The sequence below is a fragment of the Lacerta agilis genome, chromosome 12 (genome assembly GCF_009819535.1).
Source record: "Lacerta agilis isolate rLacAgi1 chromosome 12, rLacAgi1.pri, whole genome shotgun sequence".
Classification (NCBI taxonomy): Eukaryota; Metazoa; Chordata; class Lepidosauria; order Squamata; family Lacertidae; genus Lacerta; species Lacerta agilis.
This window is the reverse complement of record NC_046323.1, coordinates 23,592,870-23,619,630: the sequence shown is the minus strand read 5'-3', so window position 1 is coordinate 23,619,630 and position 26,761 is coordinate 23,592,870. Positions and strand designations below refer to the sequence as shown.

Genomic DNA, 26,761 nt, shown 5'->3' with positions numbered 1-26,761 from the left:
TTTAATAATTTGGGGTAGGTTTAGTTTAATATGCCAAAGAGATTTGTTGCAGTTGAAATAATAAACATTAGGATGCTAGGAATTTTAATATTCTCCCTCTGGCAAACAATATGTTGCTCTAGCACTGTTTCTAAAATACTTGTGGTCCTACTGTGTTGTTGGACTCCTGACTCAATTGTCAGGGATAATGACAGTTGTAGTTGAACAACTGAAGGAATACAGGTGCTTCATCCCTTTTTAAAAAGCAATGGACTACAGCTATTTTGCATGTTTTGCACCTATGTAGAATATTAAACCACTGGCAGCTGGAGTCTATTTCTAAGCAGCAAAAAAAAAACCTCCATAGAAATGAATGGAAGCTGTTTTAGTCTCCAAAGTTTTTTGCAGCATACTGTGGCAAATAATGCACAACACAGATTCCTTTAGCAGGTATTTTCCTGAGAAAATTTTGTCATATGTACAACATCCATTTTTAAAAGTAACGACTTCTGTAAGTACAAAAAAAAATGAAAAGTTGAGAAGGTTTGCAATCTGGCATTTTCAATCATCTTCAGCAAGTTGCTTTTGCAAGCTGAAAAAGAAAAAGCAGAATGGGACTTTTAAAATGTAGTCCTAAGTAGGCCTGGGTGATGTATGAGAGGCAGAGTGTGAGGGCGATCTATCGTGGATTAAGCAGCCACCACTCCTGAGTCCCTCTGCCACCATACCACTGAAGGGCATGCAGCTCAGTGGAGCAGTGTAACAAACCCCCCACTCAGGCTTCATGAGCTGAGAAGCAGGCTTCCTTAAAACAGTCTGCTTCTCAGCTGATCAAGTCCCCCCCCCCTTTCAGCTAGCGGGGGCTTTGTGAAACTGCTCTGCTTAAGTGCATGCCCCTCAGTGGAGCAGTTTAATGAAGCCACCCACCTGTGCCTCAACTGCCTTGGGGCAGCTGGGCAGACTCCCCCTTTCTTCTAGGAGGAAGAGGCCGGCCGCCCGTGCCAAGGCAGCAGCTGCATGAACAGAGCATTCATGGGGATGCCTCAGCACAGGCGGAGCTGACAGCTTTCTCCTGTGTCTCACAGGGCTGGGTTCCTTCCTCCATCCCAAAAATGTAAAGGCTGCCCTTGCAGGAAAAGCACTTCAGTCATCCTTCTAAAATTTGGCAGGATTCATTCCCTCAGAAGGGCAACTTGTATGAAGATTTCATCCAATGCTGCCCCCCAAATAATAAGTTATATTAGTCAGTGCCTTTAAAAAGCACACGGACCATTTTTTAAGGTGCTCAGCGCAAAAGCCCCTAGACTTATTTGTCTCTAATTGGGCAGGCTTTCTCCGTAGTGGAAGGGCAACTTTGTTTGAAATTTTCATTCATTTCTGTTATAGCCATTTATTGATTTCCTAATACTGAACCAGGAAAGTGGGAGACTTGAACAAACCACAGGCCAAGTTGGACAGCTACAAAGTATCTCTACTTAAGATGAGTGACCTAGTATTAGGAACAAACAAAAATAGGCATTCAGATAAATAGGATAATTTCAAAATTTATGGAAAAGCCACAAGTAATTCATGCTTATGTGTACTTCCAAAGCAGAACTCGTGCTTTGAGATGAGAGTGTCTCTACACATCAAGTGATCACATCTCATCATGTGGGGTGGATGAGATCTGTTTGGGATGTAATGAACAGACTATGAAACACATATAGTTCAGTTACTGACTCTGGGAATATGGCAGGTAACAGAACTTCCCAAAGTTCAACGGTTGCTTGTTGGAGTAGGCTCGTGATACTCCTTGTGTACTTCTGTGTTACAGTGATAACCTGTGTAAATCCAAACAAAATCTGGATGCATAGCATTGATATAAAATTCCAATAGCTTCCTACCTTTCAAGATATTCTTTTACATTATCATAACCGTAAAACTTTGCCAAATGAATGAGCATTCCTGTGGCACAACGACCATCACGTTTGCGACAGTAGCTGCAGTTACAGATCCCACGGCATGGAGGGCAGAACCAGTCCTTAAGAGAAAGAGGCATTAATTATTTTAGTCAACAAATATAGCTGCTCTGGCTTAGCACAGAAACAGGAAGGGAGTTAGAGACATAAGGATATCATGTTTTTTAAGACTCGTATGATAGCAATTTATCTACGAGAGCTGCCATAATTTAAGTACCTTGACAATACATTGATATCCCTCACCCTGAACAGTTTAGATACCTACTGGGTCTAGAAGTGCTGCTTTCACATCTTCTCCGTAGCGATTACGTAGGCATGGTCCACAGAACTGTCCCCTCACACCCCCACAGCCTTCATGACGACAAACTGTCTTAGTATCGATAGTCTTCTGTCGACACTGATGGCATGTGCTTCCCTAGCGTGAGCACAGTAAGAAGAGAATTATATAAAGGAACAGTGTTTGGAAATAAACATGGTAGACTTCTTGAAGCAATTCAGATGATGCTTCCACAGAATTTCACAATATTAATGCTCTTGCAACTAGGCTCTCCATCCCCTGCCCACACATCAAGAGAATACACAGGAGCGCTCCATCCCAAACAAAAAAATGCTAAGCCCCCAAGAAACGTCATTGTTCACTTTAGCTCCTTCATAATTTAAAGTTTGACTTGTATCAAAAGCTCAGAACATTGCAAAAATCGTAACAGAATATTCAATGATAGACATCTCTGCACGGGAATGCTGCAATGCAGATGTGAACGTACGAAGGAGTAACTAAAGCTGTCTCCACACAACCGGAAGCTACAAAATTATTAAAACAACTGGAACTGCAATCAAACAACTGAGAGAAGGGGGTGACACAGAATTCAGAAAAGGACAGTCAACAAATGGGAAAATGGGAATAAACCACCAGCACAAAGATGACTTCTCTGTCTGAGGTCCCACTGAAATTACCAACTAAAAGTCTCACCAAGAGCTATGAGCTCTATAACCAAAACAGACAAAAACTGGGCTATTATTCTCTTATTTTGTTAGCAATATAATGTAAAACATTTTCCGCTTCTGTGGGGAGGTGGTTAATGTTTACATCCTCCAATTGCACCCTAGCTCATGAAGGAAAAGACAGACTATTATACTCTCAGCCAACATATGCAGGAATTATTCTGTTGGGAAGGATGGGAGGGATTAAGGGGGGTGGAGTTTGAATGCTGTAGTTACTACCTTTTGGGAATTCAAAGCATACAGTGGAACCTTGGGCAACGTAAACTTTGGGTTGCGAAAGCGGCAACCCAGGAAGTGTTTCGCGGCATGCGCAGAAGTGGTCTCTCCGGTTGCAAAAACTTTGGGATACAGCTGGATCACCGGAATGGATCCCGTTCGCAACCAGAGGTACCACTGTATTTATTTTGTGCTGATGGAATATGTTAACACTGAAATTACTATTATGCATAATAGATATATTGTCCGGTATAGGCTGCATAATTTTAAATTAACCTTACGGTGCCCAGAGGTGTAGGAAGGGGGTGCGGGCCGCCCCGGGTGTCATCGCTGAGGGAGGTGACGCACCCATGACTCCCAAGCCTACCCCGCTGTGAGGGGGTGGGGGTGACAAAAAAATTCTGCGCTGGATACCACCTGACCTTGCTACGCCTCTGACAGTGCCATACTGAATTGCAGTAATGTAATGTAAATAGCCTGGGTACGCCAGTTAAAAGGGTATGGTCTGCTTTAGAGCAAGATAACCCAGACCTTATTTTTTTAACAAGACACACAACAAAAACACTGATACAAAATCCTTTCTCCATAGCGGAGGTGGAATGGTGCACCCTCTTACATGGTGCTTCCAAATACAGGGAGGTCAGCAATCTGGGTTGCTCTCAAACTTGATATTCAGTTAAAAGACATACTAAGTGACCCTAATGTAAGATTTATATTCCTCAAAGGTATGTTTGATTATTCCTGTTCAACATTATGCTCTATTTATGTTTGCAATACCTGACAAGAACAATTTCTGGGTGAAACTTTTACATTACTGGATTCATTTAAACAAGGCAAAGTGGGAATGGGTGGTAACTTACACCTTGTACAGTGGTGCCCCGCTAGACGAATGCCTCGCTAGACGAAAAACTTGCTAGACGAAGGCATTCGTCTAGCGGAAGGCTGCCCCGCTAGACGAAAAAGTCTATGGGGCTGCCTTGCAAGACGAAAAATTTTCGTCTTTTTTTTTTTGTTTTGCTGAGCGCGGCTGTCATTGCCGCTCCGCAAGACGAAAAACCCGCTAGACGAAAATTTTCGCAGAATGAATTATTTTCATCTAGCGGGGCACCACTGTACTTAATGATTATTTTGATAAAATCAGAATGTCTCACCTATCACAAAGCGCCTTCTTTGAAAACATCCCTCTAGAACATACTACATAAACACAATTCCTTTGATGTTTGGTGCATGTATGTCAGCATTCGATTGCCTTCCTTGGAAAGCCTAACACTACACCATCAGCTGCTATTTTTCTTTCTTTTCTGTAAAACAACTAATTTGTTTCCTTATATGGGCATGTTTTGTTACTTGAAATTAAAAATCAAAATTTTAAAAAGGCTAATAGAAAGACAGTTGTTTTTCTATTAGTACGCTGACCAGGTGAGTAAGTCCATTGATGGGATATCAGAAGCATGTCCCGCCCTGTCTGTTCTGCCGCACTTTGTCATAGTGTCAGCACACAAAAACATGACGAGAGTACAGCTAACATTTGGAGGACTAAAGGGAGGGAAGATACCTTGCAGCTCCAGCAAAGAATAAATGAGGGTAGAGGCTCAGGAGATGCCTGGTGCCATTGGTCTAGTACCACATGACCCTCCTAAAAGTGGATTTACAGTCTCCCACTGTTTACTGGGCGTCTTCTACAAGCAACCAGCAGGAAAGGACACATCTAAATCAATACAAACAAGTGCTGTGGCAATTTAATTACTACATAAATTTTAACGCCTTTTAAAGAACATTCAGCGTACTAGTCAAAATAGCTTAATCTCAAGCATTACACGTGCTAGAAAAGTTAGTTTCATCAAACCCAAGAAGAAGAGATGCACCTACCAGGACTTTATCGTAGATTTTATCTTTAACTGTTATTGCAATGTTTTCTAAATCTTCGTCTGTAATATCTTCGACTGTTCGGTTTGAACCGTATTTTGATGATCTCCGTCTTTTAGGTGGGCCCAAATTGTCACTCTAGAAAGAAGGAGTCTCATTTATTTCCTATCTTGTGCACATTACATATAGATATAGATATTCCATTCCAAACTGTACTACAAAAACATAGAATATCGCCCTCCCCCTCATGAGCAGTATTTTAGGATTCATACTGCATTTCTTTAAAATACAAAGCATACTACATATAGGAATGAAAATATTCTATTTAATATAATATTTGATCTACTATAATGTATAATAATACTGGTTTTTCATTTACAGCATCCATTATTTTCTATGGCTTATAATAAAAACAAATGAACTAATCCCCCCCAAAAGAACTAATCCAATCACCATCCTTTTGAGACCCATTTACAAACCAGAGATACTTTCATAGGCACCCTTATTACGGAAGCTGGAAGATGGCGGCTAAGGAGGAACAGCCCCACGCTGCTCCCTGATGTTACAGATAAGCTATAGCCTAATATTGCTTGTTTTATTGTTTTAATTGTCCTCTATGTCTTTTTATGTCCTTCCCAAACGCCTTTAGCGTTTGAATAGTTTTAGTTGACTCCGATCCCAGTTTAGCCGAGTAATTTATTACCTTTTATCTGAGAGATTTACTACTTTTTACTTACCGGAATTTGACCATTGGAGGCCTCCCTATCGGAACGAAATACTCCACCAAGTGAAACTTCAAAGAGGGGAGAGCTCTATTTTTACTCTATTTTTACTACTACCCAGGAATTTTATTAATAATTGCATTGGAGGACGCCTTACGCTGCTGGGGAGTATCAAAGTACAGCCTTTTAGGTAATTTAAGATGGCGACTCAGGCCAGATAGGCTTTCGCTGCTCCCCCCCCCAACGTTCTCTCTGCTACAGCGGAAGCAAGGATTTACCCTCGTTTACTTCCCTCTGTTCTTGGCTACCAGTCTGTGAACTGTAGGAAATCCTGATAAGCTGTTAGAATACAGCCATTGCTATAAACAACGAGAAGCTTTGGGAAATTTATTAGATAAAGAGAAGAGGGATAACCTGCATAGTAGGGTCCGGCGGTGCTACTCATATATCTTACGGTGATGGTGCTCACCAGACAGAAATGTAAAGACCTGGGGATTTCCCCAACGCAGAGAGCTGAAACACCTCCGGTAACCTTGCAGACGAAAATTTTGCATTACTTCAAGCCTAAAACAAAAAAGCTTACACGCCCTGTATCCCCACCTCCCCACGAATGGTCTATTGATCGAACATGGTATGGGAAGGAAACTGAAATGGAGGAGGAGGGAGTGGGGATTAATCTGGCAACTGAGATGGCTTGGGCTGTTTCCCAATCCAGTGCAATCAATACCCCCGCCGAGTACGATCAAGAATGGGACCTAAATTGCCCCGAAGCTACACTCAATGGATCAATTAGATCTGACAGAAGGAGTGAAAAAGATAGGATGGAATCCCCAAATATGAAGAGAAAAGAGGAGAACCCAAGCCAGATAAAAGGACCCTGCTTGGATCCACATACCATTATCCATACTCTGATTGGGCTTTTTAATGAAGTGATGAACGAATGCCAAATGCACATAAGTAAAGAACTAGGCCCAATTAGGAACTTCCTCACAGAAACCGTGGGTCTACTTGTAAGCCTGACCGAGTCCATTAGGAAGGGAGCAATTCTACACACTCACAATCCAGAGGCAGAAGCTCCAGCAGAATCCAGTGCACCGGTGAAGGCCTCAATGACAGCTATACCTACGTCTGCCATTAGCCGAGATATACACCCCCCACTTATAAAGAAACAACTATACCAAAGAAGCATCAATACTAAAAAGAAGCTTCATCACCAAAGAAAACACTTACCCCAAAAGAAGAAATCTAAAAACATAAAAATGGGAAGGCGGTCAAAAAGTGATATGCGAATCAAGAAATTGAATTTCTCTAAACTGTTCAAGCTCCTTGAGAATCCTACAATAAAGGAAGCAAATACAAAAAATACTAAAGTCGAGACCGTAAAACAGAACAGTACCCAACAAGCAACACTGACAGCTGCACTACATTCACCTAAACCGTATTCTCCGGAAGCTCAGAACGAACAAATAGATAAAGTTAAGAAAATCTTATTTGAATCAGTGGAGATTAACAATTATAATCCCAATAAGATAAATCAGAACAACCAAGCGATGATTCTTAATAGAACTAGATTAGTCATCTGCCCTATGTATAATCAAACAGAATTACTTTCAGTGGACCAACAAAGAACGTATATACTTAAGAAAATTGATCTAATGATTAGAAGCCTACTACCGCAAGGATATGATATCAAGGTAGACTTCCTTCCAAACGATATTAAGTATAATCGAGTGATGCTGACACTCAAAGATGACGCGATCGCTAAACAACTACTAACTAATAAGGACAAGTGGCGCAGAGCGGGTCTAATCGTGACACGTCTTTTTGAGGTGGCTGGCCCTCCAGTGCGCCTCATCAAATTAAACAAGAATGACAGCTACTCAAAGGATGTGGAAAATAAAAATGCTGAATATCAGAATAATCATCATTCAGCAAATACTAATGGTTCCAACCTACTGAGTCAGGACGTGCTGGGCTCTCCTAGAGACATTATTCTGGCTATGCCTAATGAGAACATACTTACTATAGAAGATACATTGGAACAAATACAAAAATCGCAGAATGCACTTATAAATAGGCTGCAATCTATCAAAAGCTTCATATCTAGCATTGCCTCCTCAGTACCGTTAGAATTTAACTACTCAAATAACATCACAAAACCGATGTCTAATGAGGAATGGATAACATGCTTATATCTGTCGCCGCACGAACTGGGTACCCCCACCCCTACATTAAGACCCCAAAGTAAAAAGCAGCAAGTTGAGCTAGTGACCCCTAGCTCAAGAAACGGCTCAATCTTTATAGATAAACAGGGCCTATTGGATACCATCCACAGGAGTGATTGACGAAAACTGAAGAACAGCCAACTAAACAATGGACTGAGCAAGCTCATTACAATCACAGCTGAAATTAACTTACTAAGATCAGTCAAGGTGCAAAAAACAGATTCAACTAATTCCACACACAGTGTACCACCTGGAAAGATATCCCCATTAGTGGCTTCTCCACACGCCTATATGTCGGCCACGGCTGATGATACGCCAGTCACCACGACATTATCTAATTCAAACCATAATTTGTCTCTTATCTCCTGGAACACCGCAGGCTGGGGGCCTAAGAGTAAAGACCCCCTCCTCATAGATTTTCTTACCACATATGACATCATTTTTATTCAAGAATCCTGGCTAACAGGAGAATTATATTTAGAAAATTATCAATCCTATGTAACACATGCATCACCAAGCCAAAGAGGAGGAAGATCAAAAGGGGGCATCGCCATACTAATTTCAACGCATATACAAGCAAAGGTTACTCAACTTCAGCACCATGCAGATTGGGTGGCGGCGGTTTACATGGACTTCTATGTTTGCAGCCTGCTGTGCATAAATCTCTATTTACCTCCTAAGCGACTGCACGTACAAGTTGAGCAACAATGGAAAGAAGTAGAAGACTATATTGAAACGTGTCGTGACCTCTACCCGTCAGCAATGATATTAATAGCAGGGGACCTCAATGCCAGGACAGGTCAGAGTGATGCGGATCTTTTTGCGCACTTCCACCTCTGCCCACTGGACTCAGAAATTACTGCACCACTAGGTTCCAGAGCATCTTTGGACAAAACCTGTAACTGGGGAGGTTTACACCTGATACAAACAGCATTTAGACAAAATCTACATATTTTAAATGGAACAGCTCCGGGCGACTTACCAGGCCAATTTACTTTCTGGTCAGGACGGAAGCTCTCTGTAATAGATTACTGTATTATCTCACAAGAGCTGATTCCCCTGATCAACGAGTTCAGAGTAATTCCAAGATCAGAAAGTGACCATTTACCAATAAGTCTGCGATGCATTTTACCCCAAAGCCAACCTCCCCCACAATCCAGACATAGGGCACGCCTTACGACCGATGCAGGTTACAAAAAAGTCAAATGGAATGGCCAAAGGAATGTCCTTGCAGCTAATTGGTACAAGTCCAAAGAAAGTGAGAAGTGGGTGGAATTATTTCAGAAGAGCTGTTTAGAATCGGCAACAAATACATCTGATATGCAAGCATTATACCAGAAGCTGATAACAAGACTTCAAGAATTATTTGTAAAACCATATATTTATGAACCCCAACAAATGACCCACTCAAAGAGATGGTTTGATAAAGATTGCATAAAAGGAAAAAAGTTACTGACTCAAGCTTTTATTGAGCATAGGGAAGACCCCTCAGACCATAAAAAGCAGCTTATGATGGAGACCAAAAAAAGCTATAAAAGACTATTGGCAAGGAAAAAACGGGCCGATCTGATGCAACACTGGAAAAAACTCATAGAGGCTTCCAAGCATAAAAACCCGTCATTATTCTGGAGGCTAGTTACAGGCCGCCCAACACAGGAGATGACACACTTATCACCTTGCATAACAGTGTCAACGTGGCAGTCGCACTTTCACAACCTGTATGGAGAAGCTAACTCCATATTACCTTCGTTAGACATCCCGGAAGAACAACTCCAACCATGGCCCCTGCCTTCAATAGAGAAAATACACCATTTGATAGATCAGCTAAAGAGTGGTAAAGCCCCAGGGCATGATGATCTCCCACCGGAGGTGTTTAAAATCGACCCGAACTGGTGGGCTCCTGTGTTAGTGGCCCTTTTCTCTTTCATTGACAGAACAACACAGATCCCTGAGGACTGGGGGCTGTCAATTATTATACCTATCTATAAAAAAGGTCCAAGAGATGACCCAAACAACTATAGGCCAATAAGCCTTTTGAACATCCTAAGCAAACTCTACGCCAGTTACTTAAGTGAGAAGTTGTGCATGTGGATAGAATCTAATAATATACTCAATGATGCCCAAGCAGGCTTTAGACAAGGAAGGTCAACACTAGACCATTGCCTAATACTCCAACATCTGGCTGAGAAATACACCTCACAATTCAATACCCATCTTTTTGCAGCATTTATCGATTTTAAAGCTGCGTTTGATTCAATCCCTCGTACTCGCCTTTGGGATAAACTCACCAAATCATCTATAGACCGCAGATTATTGCTTTTAATATCTAAACTATACAGCAATACATTTTTGAAAGTAAGATGCAACCGGGAAGGTTTACTCTCGAACCCAATCAAAACAGCAAAAGGGGTTAAACAGGGATGTATTCTGGCCCCCCATCTGTTCAACATCTACATTAATTCTCTTATCACCCAGATGGAAGAGGCAGACTCGCATCCCCCCAAACTATCGAAACTATCGAAACTATCATAGGCACCAAACACACACTACAATAAAATACTGGCTTGTTTTCGGATCACTTTGCCCTTAGTGTTCCAGTCCTTGTTACCAAAAATACTCTGGGGTTAGGTGAGGTGGTTTCTAAAAGCAACACAAAATAAAAATTGAACTAGCCCAGTATGTACCCCTTTTAGTCTTTTCTTTAAGAGCTTTTGTTGTCTCAAACTGTTAAGCTGCTCTGCAAATCTGACAGCAGAAGCTGTGAAGTTTTCCAAGGCAAATTTCTCCGGGGGACGAGCATTTCTGGTTGGGTTTGTTCGACGCTCTATCTGGCCTTCTGAAAACATTCTCCTTGGCGTTTTCTTCTGTTTCTAGGGGGAAAAAACCAGAGTGTTTTAATGAGTCACCATAGGTCTTTTTTAATTTTGTAGAATGTAGCTGCAGTAGTGCCTTTACCTGTTTGTGTTAATGAATAGATGCAACTCCTTTTAACCTTTCCAAATTGACCCTTTTGAGGGTCTTGTTTTATACCACAGTGCCAATCTCCACATATAAAATGAACTTATTTGGGCCAAACTACAATTGATAGTGCAAATGCATTTTACACTTCAACAAATAGCAGCTGCACTACTCCATCCTGATCTGGGATCCTGGGGGAAGGGATTAACCCCTTTCTCCACTGAACATTTCAGCCATGCTCTCCTTTTTCAAAGCTGCTATTTGCCCCAACTGGAAACACGTGCAATGCCTAACAGCGTTTGAATGTTTTTTTTCCAACTGATAGGTGGATATCTTTGTAAATCAAGAAAATATTTAATAAAAAATACTTTAAAAAAATAAGTGGATATCTTCAATAGGATAATGTCCTAGGAGGGGGAGGGCTAATCCCACTGCTCCATGGTTGTTTTTTTTTTTTTTTTTTATAAAAGTTTAAGATGGAGATCCGTTCACAGTGTTCATCATTATGTCTAACTTGGCCCTTTTCTTATGGCTGTTGATGCTACAGTAGCAACATCACAAAATACACTAGTGAGAGCCCAATCATTTCCTAGTCATATGTATATGAAGGGCAGGGGAAAGCTGATATTTCTGCATGCACACACTTCATAACAGACATGATATTTGTATTTAATGTTGGCCTGAAAATCTAAGTACAGAATGTCTCCTAAGAAGCAGTTCTTTAACAGCACTGTATCACGGGGGGGGGGGGGTAGCACCTACTGGAAAATACAGAAAGAAAGAAAGCCACACAGCCAATCTTAGCAGTGCATTGCAGGCTTCCCAAAAGTTATTTTTTTTACTGATACTTACCGAAGGAGTTGAGGTAGGGGTTTTCACTGGAAATAAGTCAGGTATAGAATTCAGTTCTGCTAATAACTGAGCAAGCTGAAATGAGAAAAAAATGACACCGAATTACTTCTGTATAAATATTTAATATATGCATTGTCCTTTGCAATTTTCATTTCATTTTTTTTCTTATTTTCCATTTGTGTAAATTATTAGTTTATTTGATGTGAAATTATAAGTCCTGTAATGCGACATCTTAAAGTAAATCTGTTTATAGTTGTTCAATTTCAAAGTGTGTTTTCAAAATACCAAAATTAAAGTGCACATTTTCAAAATGGCAATGACTCCACATATTAATCCAGTGTGGATGGGTTTTGCCATTGACTTGAAAAGAGAAGATACTGTAATGTGGTGCTTCCTTTGAATAAAGCTATATGCCACAGAATATGCACACACACACACCCCACTGTAAGAAAGCATTCAAAAGTTTTTTCTTCTGTTTTAGATTAACTTAGTCTGTGTTTGGATGTCAACAAGCTAACTGTGGTTAGCAGAAACAAGCAACTTCAAATCATAGTTTATGAAGCTGGCTGGTTTTCACTAACCTCTGGCTTAGAGTAGCCATAGTTTAGAATTTAAGTAAATCAAAAACCCCTGTGTTGCAACTTGAATGCTGAATCAAAAAACAAAGCAACACAAGACCACAGGCAAATATTTTGTCGAGAAAACTCATACATAACTTTTATAATGTAATAAATTAATATAAGCGATTTATATAGTCGAGATAACTCGTACGTAACTACTATAATATAGTAAATGAATGTAGGCAGTATATAAAATATAAGTTCATGACAATGCGTCTGGAACGTCTAAGATCCATCTCTTCATAGTAGGCATGCTCAGGGACAGTGTTCATAATATATTTGCCTGTGGTCTCGTGTTGCATAGTTTTAGAATTTGGCTGACATTGTAAACTGTGCTTAATCTAAAAGAAATAGAAAATTTTGATCTCCTGATGTTAGTACCTACAAAGAGTTGGAGAGCCCAGAAACCTAAGGCTCATTCTCATAATGCTCAGCCATACTTTAGCAGAGGGATGGGAAATCTGTGACCCTTTATTCATCAAGTTTTGAAGGAATGCCAGTTCCCTATCCCTGGTTCAGTGGCATGACCAAATGCTGCTATTAACAGTTGCTTTCAGATTCAATTCAAGGTACTGTGTGCCTTCTTTTAGAGGTCTGACCTGAGCATACATAGGGCTAGGCATTCATAGTGCTGGTGCCTATATTGTGAGCAGCCTGCCCATATTTTTGTTCCAGAAAGCTTTTTCAGTTTGACTATAATGGGCTATGTGTTTTGTGTTGCGCACTGATATAGTAAGGTAAGACAAATTACATTTTTTAACATACATATACTTTTGGGTCTAGAATTGTCATGTGCATAGCAGCCCAATTTCCTTCCATCTTCTTCATTATTAGTGGAAACTAAGACCGATGAAATACCATTTGTACAGTTAGTGTATGACAATGTCACCTGCATCCCAGTTCTTACCATGGCTTTGTTTTCTTTTATATTCATGGCTCTTTTAAGTAGTGCACTAGAGCTTTCATTTGATGCCTCTTTAGAATCTTCCTCTTTAGAATCTTCCTCAGACCCTGAAGATGCTTCCTGATCTGCCACTTTCCAAGTTTTATTATTTTTTATTTGTGTAAGAGAGCAAGGGTGTTTACTGTCCATCAAGCAGAACTTAGAAGAACGTCTTTTAGGTGCCCTCTTCTCAGCAGATTTCTTGGTAGGAAACTGCAATGCCACACGAAGGCCAAAGCTACTTCTCCTGGAGGAAGCATTTCCTCTACCTTCCTCCACCGCCACTTCTTCTTCTGGTTCTGCTGCCATCAAGGATAATGGATCATTTTCTGGATCTGATTCCACTGCCTAAAAACAATGCATGAAACAACCTATAATAAAATTGCATCTATCATGCAATGATTTCCAGTTTCACTAATGAATAAAAACCACAATTTCATTATTTCTACACAGGCCATACTGAAAATGCATGTTTTTAAAAGTAATCTGACTTTTAATTTAAATGGAAAATCTTCATGTAAATCAAGACAGCCTTGAGCATAGGGACACATCGCTCCTTGTATGTGCTGCAACAAAAGAAGGCCAAGAATTTTATAAATCATGATAATGCTCAATTATAGACCAAAATGAGGCTCTAGAATAGCCAATGAATTAATTGCAGAAATACTACTGACTTCACAGGCACCATACTTTTATCTAAAGTCCTTCAATAAATAATGCATTACACTTAATGTACAGAAATTAGTTGTGTGTGCAGAACTAAGTTTGCAGTTAATTTAGGCTGTAATGCCTGGAAGTAAGTCTCACTGAACACGAAGGACTACTTCTGAGTAGCTATGCGTAACACTGTTTTGCAATAAATAATTCCAAGTTGAGGATCACAGCTCAGTGGCAGAGTCCATGAGTCCATGGTTTGCATGTTCATTCCTTCACATCTCCATATATATATATATATTTAAAAACGGATCAGGTAGCAAGTAGAAGTTGTATGCCTAAGATCTTGGAGAGTTCAAACTGGGATTTATATCTTACTGTCCCTTCACTGCACAGTAACAACTCAGTTTCACATGACAAAAGGAATGTCAGAAGACCCAAACCATGCTACTTGGGAGAAACCTCCTCCTCTAGACAGTAGGCCAACCGTGAGATTGGAAGGAGCTGCAGCATTAGTTACCAGTTCTGATGTTACCTTTATGGTATAGAAAGGAGATAAATTGCAGCAGTACCCACACTGCAAAGCTCAATGTGAGAAGGGGTATGAGAAAATCTTGCTTAGTAGGCTGTAAGTTTCAATCAGTTTTTTTGCAGCCTTCTCAGTCCTGAACCTCAGTGCAAGTCAGAGTCCTAAACCACAATATTTATTAAAACAAGAGGCAAATCCACAGTGGAAACAAAGGTATATGAAGATAAATACTGTGAAAAATGTGGCCTGTACCTCCATATCATCATCTCCATTTACTTCAAATCCTTCAAACGCTTCATTTTCTGACTCTGTGTCTTCTCTGAAAATCTCTCTCAGTTTCTCAGTCAGGTGCTTGGGCTGAAAATGAATGTCCTGCAACACCAAGCACAAAACACAACATTGTTCCCTGAACAATGAAGCAAAAAGGAAAACAGCCAAAAGACCCTCTCTATCAAAATCAGAGTAGACTGCTTAACAGTTTACTGCATAGATGATGTGAACTGGGAAAGAACAAAACCCAGCTGAAGGAGATGGGAGGGTAAATGCAACCCTGGATAAAGCAAACAAGATAATTCAGGTGAGCAACTCCTTCCTGCTCCCCTCCCTTTGGAAAATGCAACTTTCTCCTTCTCCTTGTGGGGGGGAAACAACAGGCCTACCTTCCATTAATTAAAAAAAAATTAAATCAGCTGAGACATGAAAACAGTTAATGCAGCATAAGGTTATTAAACTGACATGTGGGGAAGGTGTGGGAGAAGGGAGAAAAGGGGAAGAAAGGGACCCAAGACTTACTTGGGGCAATTACTCCTACCCCTTCAGCCCCTCATGTGCCACCCCACATTGTGCCCATCTAGAGCTGTCTCAGAACGGCAGGTACCCTAGAGGAGGAGGAAAGGATGAGGAAGTTTCCTTCCATGACTTTCTTAAGGTACCTTAGGATTGAAGCCAATATGTTAACACAGTCTGAATGTCTGTCTCGCTCTGGCCAGATCCACACAACATCTAGAACATATGCAGCACACGTTCAAAGCATGTGACTCCCCCCGAAGAATCCTGAGAACTGTAGTTTGTTAAGGGTGCTGAGAACTAGCTTTGTAAGGGTGGAAACTACAGGTCCCAGGTTTCTTTGGGGGGAAGTCATGTGCTTTATATGTGTGTTGGAAGTGTTTTAAATGTATGGTGTGGATCTGCCCCTCCCTCCCTGCCCCCCCCCAATCCCATACGCACACAATGTAAGTACAGTAAATAACTTCCCATTATTGATCTAGTATCAAAAAGTTATAGGGGTGTGGGTTTTTTTTTCTTGCAAGTTGTTTTAACTTTAATTTTGTTTTATTATGCACATAGAAGAGTCACAATGAACTTTATGAAATCAGGTGGAGAGGTTTGTAAAAGAAAATATTTCAAAGCACCTGTCAATCTTTCTACCTTTCTAAGGCTTTCTTTCCTTATAAGGCTAGTGTAGGACGGGGGATGGGGGACTCACACACTTAAGCAGAAAACATCCATCTTTGAAGAGTCACAATTGTGCATTGTGAGAGCAGTTCCCTCATTTTTCTTTGCTGCTTCCTCCTGCCATGCAAGACTAAATGACCTTTCATACAACTGCACTTCACTAAGCATCTTTATCCCCTTTTACAATTCTGCCCTCACTTCCCTGTATTTAATTATACACTTCTTTATATTGAGATAATGTAAGTGAAAAACAGTTACAATAGAATAAGAGAAAAACTTTGAGGGGAACACAAGAGAAAAAAATTGTTTATATACTGTTCCTTTAAACTCGAAAATCATCTCCAATGATAATTGGAGGGGTTCTCTTTGTAAAATTACGGTTACTTCTTCTGCTGATAGCTGCGGTGCAGCTGCTTCAGAGTGGGGGGAGCGTACACACAAAAGGAAATTTACTTTAAATGAGAAATTGTATTTATAGTTGAGACAGATTGACACAAGAATGTTGACATGGTTCTTGGAGCAGGATGAACATATCTCCTGGAAGGGACCTCACAGATAATTCAGTTCAACCCCGTGTCAATGCAGAAAATCTGCAGCTGCAGAAACATTCCTAGTTGAAGGAGAGTCCTCCAGTATGGAGTCATCTGCAAGTGTCATTAGCTTTGTCTTTATTCCTTGATCCAAGTCATTTATATCAAAGATGTTGAAGAACCTTGCAGTATCCTACTTCTCACTTCTCTTAGGAACACGAAGACCAATTGATGAGCACTCTTTGGATATAGCCCATCATCTGGCTACAAATCCACCTATCAGCAACATTGTCAACATTTTACCAGCTTTCCAATGAGAATATTGTGGGGGACCTTGACAACAGACTTGCTGAAATCAAGATATATTACATCTACAGCAGCTCACTGATCTACCAAATTAGTAACTACCGGTATTAAAAAAGAATCCTAAAATTAGTTTAGCATAAATAGTTCTTGAAAAACCTATGCTGGCCCTTAGAATCACAGCATTCTTTTCTAAACAGATGAGAGAATTGTTCTAGTACCTTCAGCAGAACCTCAACATTAAGATGTCATGTCAGTAGTTGCCTGCATCCACTCTTACCCTTCCTAAGCCCACATTTTAGTGTGCAACTGTTAGTACTGAATGCCACTGAAAGGCCAAAGTTAACGATCAGTACAGTATCTTTCTGCATCATCTGGCAAGTTTTGGAATAGGAGACAATGCCCTTTCTGTGGCTCTGCCCATACCAAAAGTTGTCTCACACCAAGGGATAGCTCTGTCCCATGGAAATTAACCTACAGGGTACTGAAAACTTCCATCTTGTAATACATTCTTGTATCCCATGCTGTTTGTCCTCTACATGAAGCCGCTGGAAAAGGCCTTGTGAGATTTGAAACCTGGGTATCATTAGTATGTTGTGGACACCAATTATCTGTCCTTTTCCTCAGATTCCACTAAAGCAGTAGTTCCTTGAATAGGTGCCAGGAGTCAGGAACAGGCTGTGTGGCACCCAATAAACTACATCAAATTGTTGAGGTAATCATGCTCAACTTGTAGTGGGTTGCCAGCGTGTTCTTGACTTCTTGACCCTCCCCTTAGATGTGGTCCTGAACCCAATTTTCCTGCTTGACTGCTGGTGGCTGTGACTAGAACTATTTCTGACATCCAGTGGTATACCACTGCATCATCTTGAAAATGTGGTCTAGCCACCAACTAATACATGGTCTAACAACCTCTAAATAAATCTAAACATTAAACCTAAGGTGGTTGTTGTCATTTAGTCATGTCCGACTCTTCGTGACCCCAAGGACCAGAGCACGCCAGGCACTCCTGTCTTCCACAGTTTGGTTAAACTCATGTTGGTAGCTTCGAGAACACTGTCCAACCATCACGTCCTCTGTCATCCCCTTATCCTTGTTCCCTCCATCTTTCCCATCATCAGGGTCTTTTCCAGGGAGTCTTCTCTTCTCATGAGGTGGCCGAAGCATTGGAGCCTCAGCTTTAGGATCTGTCCTTCCAGTGCGCACTCAGGGCTGATTTCCTTAAGAATGGATAGGTTTGATCTTCTTGCAGTCCACGGGACTCTCCAACACCATTATTCAAAAGCATCAATTCTTCAGCAATCAGCCTTCTTTATGGTCCAGCTCTCATTTCCATACATCACTACTGGGAAAACCATAGCTTTAACTATACGGACCTTTGTCGGCAAGGTGATGTCTCTGCTTTTTAAGATGCTGTCTAGGTTTGTCATTGCTTTTCTCCCAAGAAACAGGCATCTTTTAATTTCATGACTGCTGTCACCATCTGCAGTGATCATGGAACCTGAGAAAGTAAAATCTCTCACTGCCTCCATTTTTCCGCCTTCTATTTGCCAGGAGGTGATGAGACCAGTGGCCATGATCTTAGTTTTTTTTGAAGTTGAGCTTCAGACCATATTTTGCGCTCTCCTCTTTCACCCTCATTAAAAGGTTCTTTAATTGCTCCTCACTTTCTGCCATCAAGGTTGTGTCATCAGCATATCTGAGGCTGTTGATATTTCTTCCGGCAATCTTAATTCCGGCTTGGGATTCATCCAGTCCAGCCTTTTGCATGATGAATTCTGCATATAAGTTAAATAAGCAGGGAGACAATATACAGCCTTGTCGTACTCCTTTCCCAATTTTGAACCAATCAGTTATTCCATATCCAGTTCTAACTGTAGCTTCTTATCCCTCAGGAGACAGATGAGGTAATCAGGCACTCCCATTTCTTTGAGAACTTGCCATAGTTTGCTGTGGTCAACACAGTCAAATGCTTTTGCATAGTCAATGAAGCAGAAGTAGATGTTTTTCTGGAACTCTCTAGCATTCTCCATAATCCAGCGCATGTTTGCAATTTGGTCTCTGGTTCCTCTGCCCCTTCGAAATCCAGCTGGCACTTCTGGGAGTTCTCGGTCCACATACTGCTTAAGCCTGCCTTGTAGAATTTTAAGCATAACCTTGCTAGTGTGTGAAGGTATTCTTTGCTTTTATCATTCCTACTGCAATTTGTTAAACTGACCTCAGAGATCAAAGCAGCAACTATTACTAAATCACATTCAAGCAAATATCTGGGTAGATTATCTTCTCCACCAAGTTGAAAATTAATCATAAACTGCTAAAGGGCAGTGGTGTGCATATATTTAGGCTATAGTCATGTCCTAAGCCTTGCTGTAATCAGAATCAAGCAAGTTTAACATGGGAAATATAATCAATTCCTTACTCTCTGAAACATGGTGAAGTTAGTGTATTAAAGAGATTTAGATGACTTGAATTTAAGTCCTACCTCTGCAACAAACAAGTTTTTCAGTGCTTTTCTGCCTCATTTATTTCAACAGGAGAGTGCTAAAGAATGCACTTAAGGGTGTTTAATCTTCAATAGATAGTCTATGCAAAAAGTAAAATGCACTACATTCCAAAAGCATTTTTAGAAAACAATTTCAGAAAAAGGATAATCCATTTTAGTTTTCACCATGGTTAAATGTAACATTTCAGATTTATAGGAGATTTACAAGATTTCCCTACCTTTTTTCTTGACTCTAGTGAATCAAAACTCTCACAGCTGTCTTCCAGTGACAGTGTTTCCATGGGAACATCCGCTCCAAACCCAAGAAAATCTTCATCATCACTTGGAGTATTAAATATATCAGCCAATTTGAGCATCTGTTTTCAGTTCATAAAGAGAAATGGAAGATAAAGTTAGTTATAGCAGTATCTTTCACAAGTAGCATCTTTCACAAGAATGGCATGTTATTAACTCACCACTCAATTCAATTAAACATACATAGTACACATGAAAACACCACTACACAGGTGAAAACACAGAGGATGCTAGGAAGGCTGATTCAAGTTGCAAATCATTTCACACTTGCTCAGGAGTAAGGACCAGGTTCTTACCCACCCTTGTCATGGCAGGATGGAACCCAGGCTCTGCCAAGCATTAGGAACCCAAACCAGGTCCTACAGGCAGAGAGACAATTGAACTCCCCATTGCAGCTCAAAGCTGGAGCTATGCAGCTTCACTCTGTGTCTGAGAGACTTTGAGCTCACAGCAAGCAGCTGTACCTCCACTTCTCCCTTTCAACCCTGAGCTTTCTTCTGCACTCGAGGAACACTACAACTCTGAGCATAGGTCAGGAAGTGAACCAGACCAAGCCTCTGCCCCCTTCCAGCACTGTGCTGGATGGACAGTTGGGGTCCCAGCTCCAATTTTAAGAGAGGGAAAGAGAAGTGATTTCTTCCTGGCCTCCTACAGTGGAGGGATAGTAAGCGACTGCAGATTCCCGTGTCATTTAATTGTTTTTAAATTATGTATTAGTTTGCACTGTTAATATACAGTTCCAGGCTTATAAACTTTTACAAATTATCTCAGATTTTGCCTAACAGGACAGTTCAAGACACAGGAGTTTGTAATACCTTAAGAACACAGGGTTGTATCCAAAGCTAATCTTACTCCAAGCAGACTCAGTGAAACCAATGGTCAGGATTCACTTATGTTTATTATTTTCAGTGTCTCTATTCTGAGTAGAACTTAGTTGGCTACAACAACCAGCCTCTTAACTTTGTGATGTTTCAAGTGCAGTTCTAAAACAGCAAGCCAGTTCACCACCCAGAAAGGAGGATATTCTTCAAATGTTTAAAAGAGCACCCTAAGGGTTGGAGGGTGGGGGGGGGGGACCTATGAATTGAACTAAAGAAATCAACATTGCAATGCTATAAGTTTAGAAATGTATTTGGTATGCACAGCCACTACATATGCAAATGCCTACGGTGAAGTATCATTAGAATATTCCTCAAACTCTATTCACTACCTGAGAAAATATGTAAAATAGGCAGGCATTGTCTGAGTGAGGCTGACTGGTTTGTTTTTAATATGAAGTTCACAATGATAGTGATGATGATGAAAAAGCTAGAATTAGAAAATCTAACTCCAGTATTATACACTGTACATTTTCCCTCCACACTCATACACCTACCCTACCCCCATTTTTTAAATAATGTTTTTATACGGTATGTTATTTTTATAACATGTTTTTCAGCACTGGAAAATAATTACAGAGCATGTAATTCCAGAAACTTACAAATTGTGCCCACATTCAAATATTTCTTTTCTTTATTGCTTCTCCCTACTCTCATCTGAGACACTAGCTTATATAACAAGGCTGTTTCCCCTTATTTTCCTCATCCATTCTGATATACCGGTAGGTGGTTTTTATTTTTCCAGTGAGGACCAAGGCATAGCCTTACACGTATTAGAAGCCATGTAACTAAGTGTATGCCAGCTTTCTACTTCCCCCCAGATTGTGTACAAAAGAATTGTTTTGGAACTTCTTGGTAATTGCCATTTGCTGTATAATTTCCAAAATACACTTATTAAAAATGATAGTACTGTGTTGAATAACCGAGTCCGTTCTTCCAGTTCCATATGCTATTTACCAATTAGTAAATCTCCCTCCCACTTCTTTTTAAAAGATGGGGATAACTCTTATCCTTAGTATGGTAACATTTGATATATTCTGCTTATTAAATTTTTTGATCTGGATTAATCAGAAGCTTTTCAAAGGGACTGTCTGCACCCAGGGATCCATATTTGGCTTCAATTCTGCAACAATGCTTAGGGTTTAATCTATGAAAGTAATGTTAACAGTAACAGACTATGAACTGTTGCCCAACAAGTTTGGAAAACAAAACATACTGAGATTTATAGATGGATGGTGTAATTTGTAAGTTTGGGGGCTGGCCTGAACCATGGAAGCACTTGACCTGTTTAAAGCCCCGCTATTTTTGGGACGGACGGACTTCTAATTAGTTTTTAAAGACCTATGAAATCAGGAGGGGAGCAGCACCTCCTTTCCCCATCCTCTTAACTGCACTACAGAGAGGAGGAAAGTTCAGTTCTGTTGGGTGCTGCTTCACCAACCCATTCCCTGTAGGAAACACACTGGTGAAACAGACCCCTACAGCCAGCAGGATTGCATCCTTGATGTGCAATTCCTGCAGTGGTGGTGCTTGTGCTCTGCCAGGCCTGCTTGGCCTTCATCAGTGCCACCTCCTCCTGCTCCATGCCCACACTTCAGGATTTCAGACAACAAGTCTTTCCCTTCCCTACATGGTGACGCCAGGGAATGAACCTGGGACCAGCAACAGCTTTTCCCAAAACAAGTCAACAAAGTTCTCAGTTCGACTGGGAAAGAGGAGTTAAAAATGAAGCACCGTAATACTGAACATTTTAGTGCCGTAATGGAAAATGCATATGAGGAGCTGTGGAGTCTAGTTGCTATGAATAACTGGCTTCCAGGAGCAAGTGCATTAGTTCTTGAACTATTGTACAGCTGAGCTAGCCACTGCTGCGATTATCGCATGCCTAACTAATTTCTTCTTCTGCATCTGTACCAGAGGAGTCATTACGGGGGTGTAATTACAGATTATTAACAAGGGGGGGACCCTTTTCGAGTAAATTCCCTTTTTTGATCTCTGCGTATGGATATGGAGGGACTCTGAATAAAGTAACAGTACAGAGGCTTCAAAAGAGACTTTTGCGTTCCAAGCCCTCTTCCCTCCATATTGAATTTCAATAGTCTTATTAAAACATTCAGGAGCCCCAATGCCTTAATTTAAATGAGAGCTGTATAACATACAAGATTGATACAAGCTAGACCTTGTCAATCAATGAGTTTTGCACAGAACTATGGCAGTGCATCAAAGAAGCTGGTTTCTTGCCACCAAGAACTCACAACTTTTTACTTTAAAATGTTTATAAGTAATTTTGCATGTAACCACTATGCAGCCTTGACACAATAACTGATTCATTTTAAAAGCTTCTACTCTATTAAAAAGAAAAAAAGAATCATCAACCTTGAAGAAAAGTGAATGTTTTGAAGTGGGCAGATCTACTGACATGGTGAGAACTTTGTGAAATTAGCAGTTTGTCTAACTATACCACAGGCCTACAACTGGTAGGCTGAGACCCACAAGCTACTTGCATTCTGAGTTAGGGTGGATTGAACCTGTGGTTCCTTCTGGCAGCTGGGGAACACCCAAAGGTGCTCAAAGCATCTCCAATGCACAGCACCAAAACACATCCCAAACCCCCTCCCCAGCTGGACAAGAGAAAACTAGGGATTGTTAAAGCCAACCACAAATGAACAATCACACCCTACGCCAACCCCAACCTCTCTCACTGCCGAAGGAGCACAAGCGAACAAAAGATAACCTACACAAACAACGCTGACACCAAACCCTATATTAAGTAAAATAGAAACATCGTCACCCCACCCCACCTATCTCCCCATCCCACCCACCTCTTTCCCCCTTTTCTTCCTAATGTCTCAAGAACCAAAACTGATTTGTAAAAATGTTACATGGAAAAAATACGAGACATTGCACACACCTCTGTAAATGAAGAAAATCTTTAATAAAAAAAATACTATAAAAAAAAGAAAGCAGTGTTCTAAACTCCCATTGTTCTAGGCACATTTTGTGACAGGGAATTTCATTAGCACAAGCAGTTTCTGAGCTCTGGGAGCAGTACTGCGCCCAAGATTTCAGATTAAAACTGTGGAGTGGATGGAAAGGAGAGGACCTTTTTCTACCTTTCCACAGCTCTGGGATTTTCATGAGAAGGATGCGTTTTTCATGAAGGACATTCTGGCCTTCACCTGAAGCTTCTCAGCTGACTTTGAACTGCAAGGAGGTTCACATGGAAGTAGCCACAATGGCCAAGAGTCAGGGATGATGTGAGCTGCAGTCCAACAAATCTCTTGAGTGTCACAGTTTCACTATCCCTAACTTAGGGCTTCACAGGTCAAATGGGGGAGGGGGAATGCTATGAACCAAAAAGACGAGATGTAGCATTAAACCAGCTCAGAGCAGCATTATGCTGACTGATCCACCAGCACGGGTACCTGTTACACTAACTGGTAGGAGCTCTTGCAGATCTCCCGGGTTTCAGACTACCATTTACTGATGGCAATGCTTTCATAGTAGGTCAACCATATACAGTAACATTGTTATAACCAATAATAATGGAAATAATGTTTCCATTGGTATAAATTAGCACACTAGGCACAAACAAACCCTACTAGTATATAGCAAACCAAGAAGGGGGGGGGACACAAATAAAATCTAAAGCAATGGCAGTAAAAGGACTGACCAATGCTTAACAGTAGGATCTTCTGCATTTAAAATTCCAGAGTAATTTATACAAAATACTTCTTGAAAACCAAGTCATTGAAGGTAGGCTTGGATTGCAGGGTAGTTCATGAACACATTACAGTATGGATGCAATGCTCTGGCAATCAGTGCAGATAAATTTTATCTATCCACTATATTAAAAGTGAATGCTCTCCATTAGGGGTGGGGAAGCTCTGGTACTCCAAGTGCTGTTTATTGTTTATTTGTGGTCTTTGGTCTGTTTTTGGTCTTCCAACACCATTGAAAGCCAAGAAGTTGTAGTCTGGCAAGTCTCTGGAAGGCCACAGGTTCCCCACTTGTCAAAACACTTCTCTAAGAGCTTGCGATCCAAAACCATGCATGTCTACTTGGATATAGGGCCATCAACAAATTAAATAAATTTTGGGTTCCATGTAACATACTCAGTGCTATTTTTCAGGGGGAAAGGTCCCAGAACTCACCATGAACACCTCCCTTCACATATGTGGTGTGTGCATGTGTCACCACAGGTACTATTAGAGGAATTTCCTCCTGAGTAGGACTGTCTCCTCTGAGATAGTGCTTGCCACCTGTGTGGGTTTTTTTTTAATAATAAAAAAAGAAACTCTTATTTTAAAAAGCTTTGACGTTTTAAATAAATCTAGGGAGCTTTTGTATTTACTTAAAAAGAGAAATGGTATCTTTGTAAACATGATAAGTACTTTTCGAGAGTAACACTCGCTGAAACATTTAAGGAAAACTTTGTAAGGTTTCTTTATTAACTGGAAAGTTTTATGAGTCAGCTTACACCTGAGTTCGCAACAATGCAAGAGTTTATTTGTCAAATGCCCCTTTCTTTCGCTCCTTTTTCAGATTCCTTCACTTCCATGACCATCCTTACTGTAAAAAAAAAAGTGATCAGGCAACCCTCCACGGGGCGCGGGGGGGGGGGCAACTTTCGCGGCAGCCCATTCTCATTAGCGACTTCCTCATTTCCCAGACTCCTCGAATCCGGGCAACTACAGAGAAGGACACAAACTAGGGAAAGATGCAAACAAAGGCAGCGAGGTATTTCACTCGACTGCCCCCAACCCTGCCGGGTTAAGCAGCAAGAGATAAGGCAAAAGGAGGAGAAAAGCTGCAGCTAAGCAACGAATCCAAAGGCTGTAGAGCGAGTTAGGCAGATTACCTCTCTTCTCGCCCCCCGCCCGATTTCCACATCTGCAGAAAAGTCCGTCCTGCTGGACGCACGTGGCTGCTCTGTGGAGAAAAGCCAGGCACTTCTATTGGGAGACGTCCATGACTGCAAGGCCTGGCGCTGCAAGCAAGGCGTCGGGGCCATGTTTGGCGAGAGGGGGCACAAAAGGAGACCCCCCCCCAAAAAAAAACACCACCACACCCCATGGGCAACCCCATATATTCTGCTCGCCAGCAAGGAGAGCGCGCGAGAGTCTGAGAAACTGGCGCCAAAGTCCCTGCGCCCAGCGCGCGCCGCGAAAACCCGAAGCTCTGCGAATGCCCGCGGGCCGCTTCCGTCTCACCTTGCTCCTCGGGGTCTCCGGGGCCATCCTGCTCGCGCGCCCACAAACCAGCCGCGCGCCCGCGCCCACAAGCCCGCGCTCACTCACGCGCCCCTTTCTTGCGAGAAGCTGCTGGAGCTCGAACAAGCCGCCTGCAGACGTCGGGAGCGGGATTGTACGACCCTTGGTCGTTCAAGGGGGAGACAAGTAGGGGTTTTTGCAGCCTTCCCCTCTCCCTTTCTTTTCCATCTTACGCTTTGGAAGACGTTATGCCCTCGGCGCTGTTTTAACAGCTCCTTACCAGGTCTGCTGGGCAGAGGAGCTCGTGGTTGGGGTCTCCGTGCGCAATGGGCACCAAGGACTCTCCCCGAGATCGGAATGGAACAGTCCGGTGGCGGGAGATGCGAAGGGGCTGAGCTGCGCGGGTTCTTTCGAAACTTGCCCCGCAGACAAGAGTCGCGCGGTTGTAGATTCAGGGACAGTTGTTCCAGAGCACTACAAATCTTTACGGGGGGTGAACCGAGTCCAATATTGGCGACCACCGGAATACAGTACATCTTTCCCCGCCTTTTGGGGGCGTGGAAGCCGTTCAAACTGAGAGTTTCCGCCTTTTCCCCTAGGCCTGGCTTCAAACATTAGTAGCTGCAGTTGCAGGCGGTCATTTACCAGGTGAAACTTTTCCCCTGCTTAAAAATGTAGGACTCAACGGGAAGTATGTGCATCTTGGATTAACCAGGCTATTACGCAGCTGTGAGCGATGCAGACGACCTGTTGGGAACCATAGTTAGATCTTACATGCACGAAGTCGTAAAAAGAATAAAAAACTTTCACTGCCCTCAATTGCATAGGGGAAAGCCCAGAATTGAATCTCAAGGAGGGATTGCAACGAGTAAGGACTATTCACCCATCCTCAGCGTGAGCGGAGAACAGAGATGTACCAATCTTTAATTCTCTACATAATGACTCAAAAGCTGCAAATGCAGCCTGCATCTGGTCCTCCCTGGAGTTTAAACAGTCTAAATTCTAGATTAGCCTTAGGCTATCCCAAATCATATGTTAAAGTCACCAAGAACAAACTTAGT

General features: G+C 41.5%; 1 protein-coding gene across 2 annotated transcripts; it reads right to left on the bottom strand.

The window, feature by feature from the left end:
- Positions 1 to 349: 349 nt before the first annotated feature.
- On the bottom strand, positions 350 to 26,139 carry CDCA7L (cell division cycle associated 7 like). Of its 2 annotated transcripts, none has more exons than XM_033166181.1 (10): positions 25,981 to 26,139; positions 19,534 to 19,671; positions 14,777 to 14,896; positions 13,306 to 13,689; positions 11,779 to 11,853; positions 10,653 to 10,838; positions 5,025 to 5,159; positions 2,203 to 2,352; positions 1,863 to 1,999; positions 350 to 571 (listed from the first exon to the last, which is right to left on the bottom strand). In XM_033166181.1, exons 2-10 carry the CDS (start codon positions 19,669 to 19,671, stop codon positions 541 to 543), a joined length of 1,356 nt encoding a protein of 451 aa, XP_033022072.1. In that variant the 5' UTR covers positions 25,981 to 26,139; the 3' UTR covers positions 350 to 540. The 2 variants fall into 2 exon arrangements, with proteins under 2 accessions (XP_033022072.1, XP_033022070.1); XM_033166179.1 differs by lacking the exon at positions 25,981 to 26,139 and adding an exon at positions 25,701 to 25,842.
- Positions 26,140 to 26,761: the final 622 nt, after the last annotated feature.

Excerpts from the sequence above, each read along its gene's own strand:
- CDCA7L (XM_033166179.1), bottom strand. The coding sequence starts at position 25,727 with ATGGCCCCGGAGACCCCGAGGAGCAAG. Across the intron at positions 14,897-19,533 it reads CACTAGAGTCAAGAAAAAAG|GACATTCATTTTCAGCCCAA; the intron begins GTAGGGAAATCT and ends TTGGTGTTGCAG. Across the intron at positions 13,690-14,776 it reads ATGGAGATGATGATATGGAG|GCAGTGGAATCAGATCCAGA; the intron begins GTACAGGCCACA and ends CATTGTTTTTAG.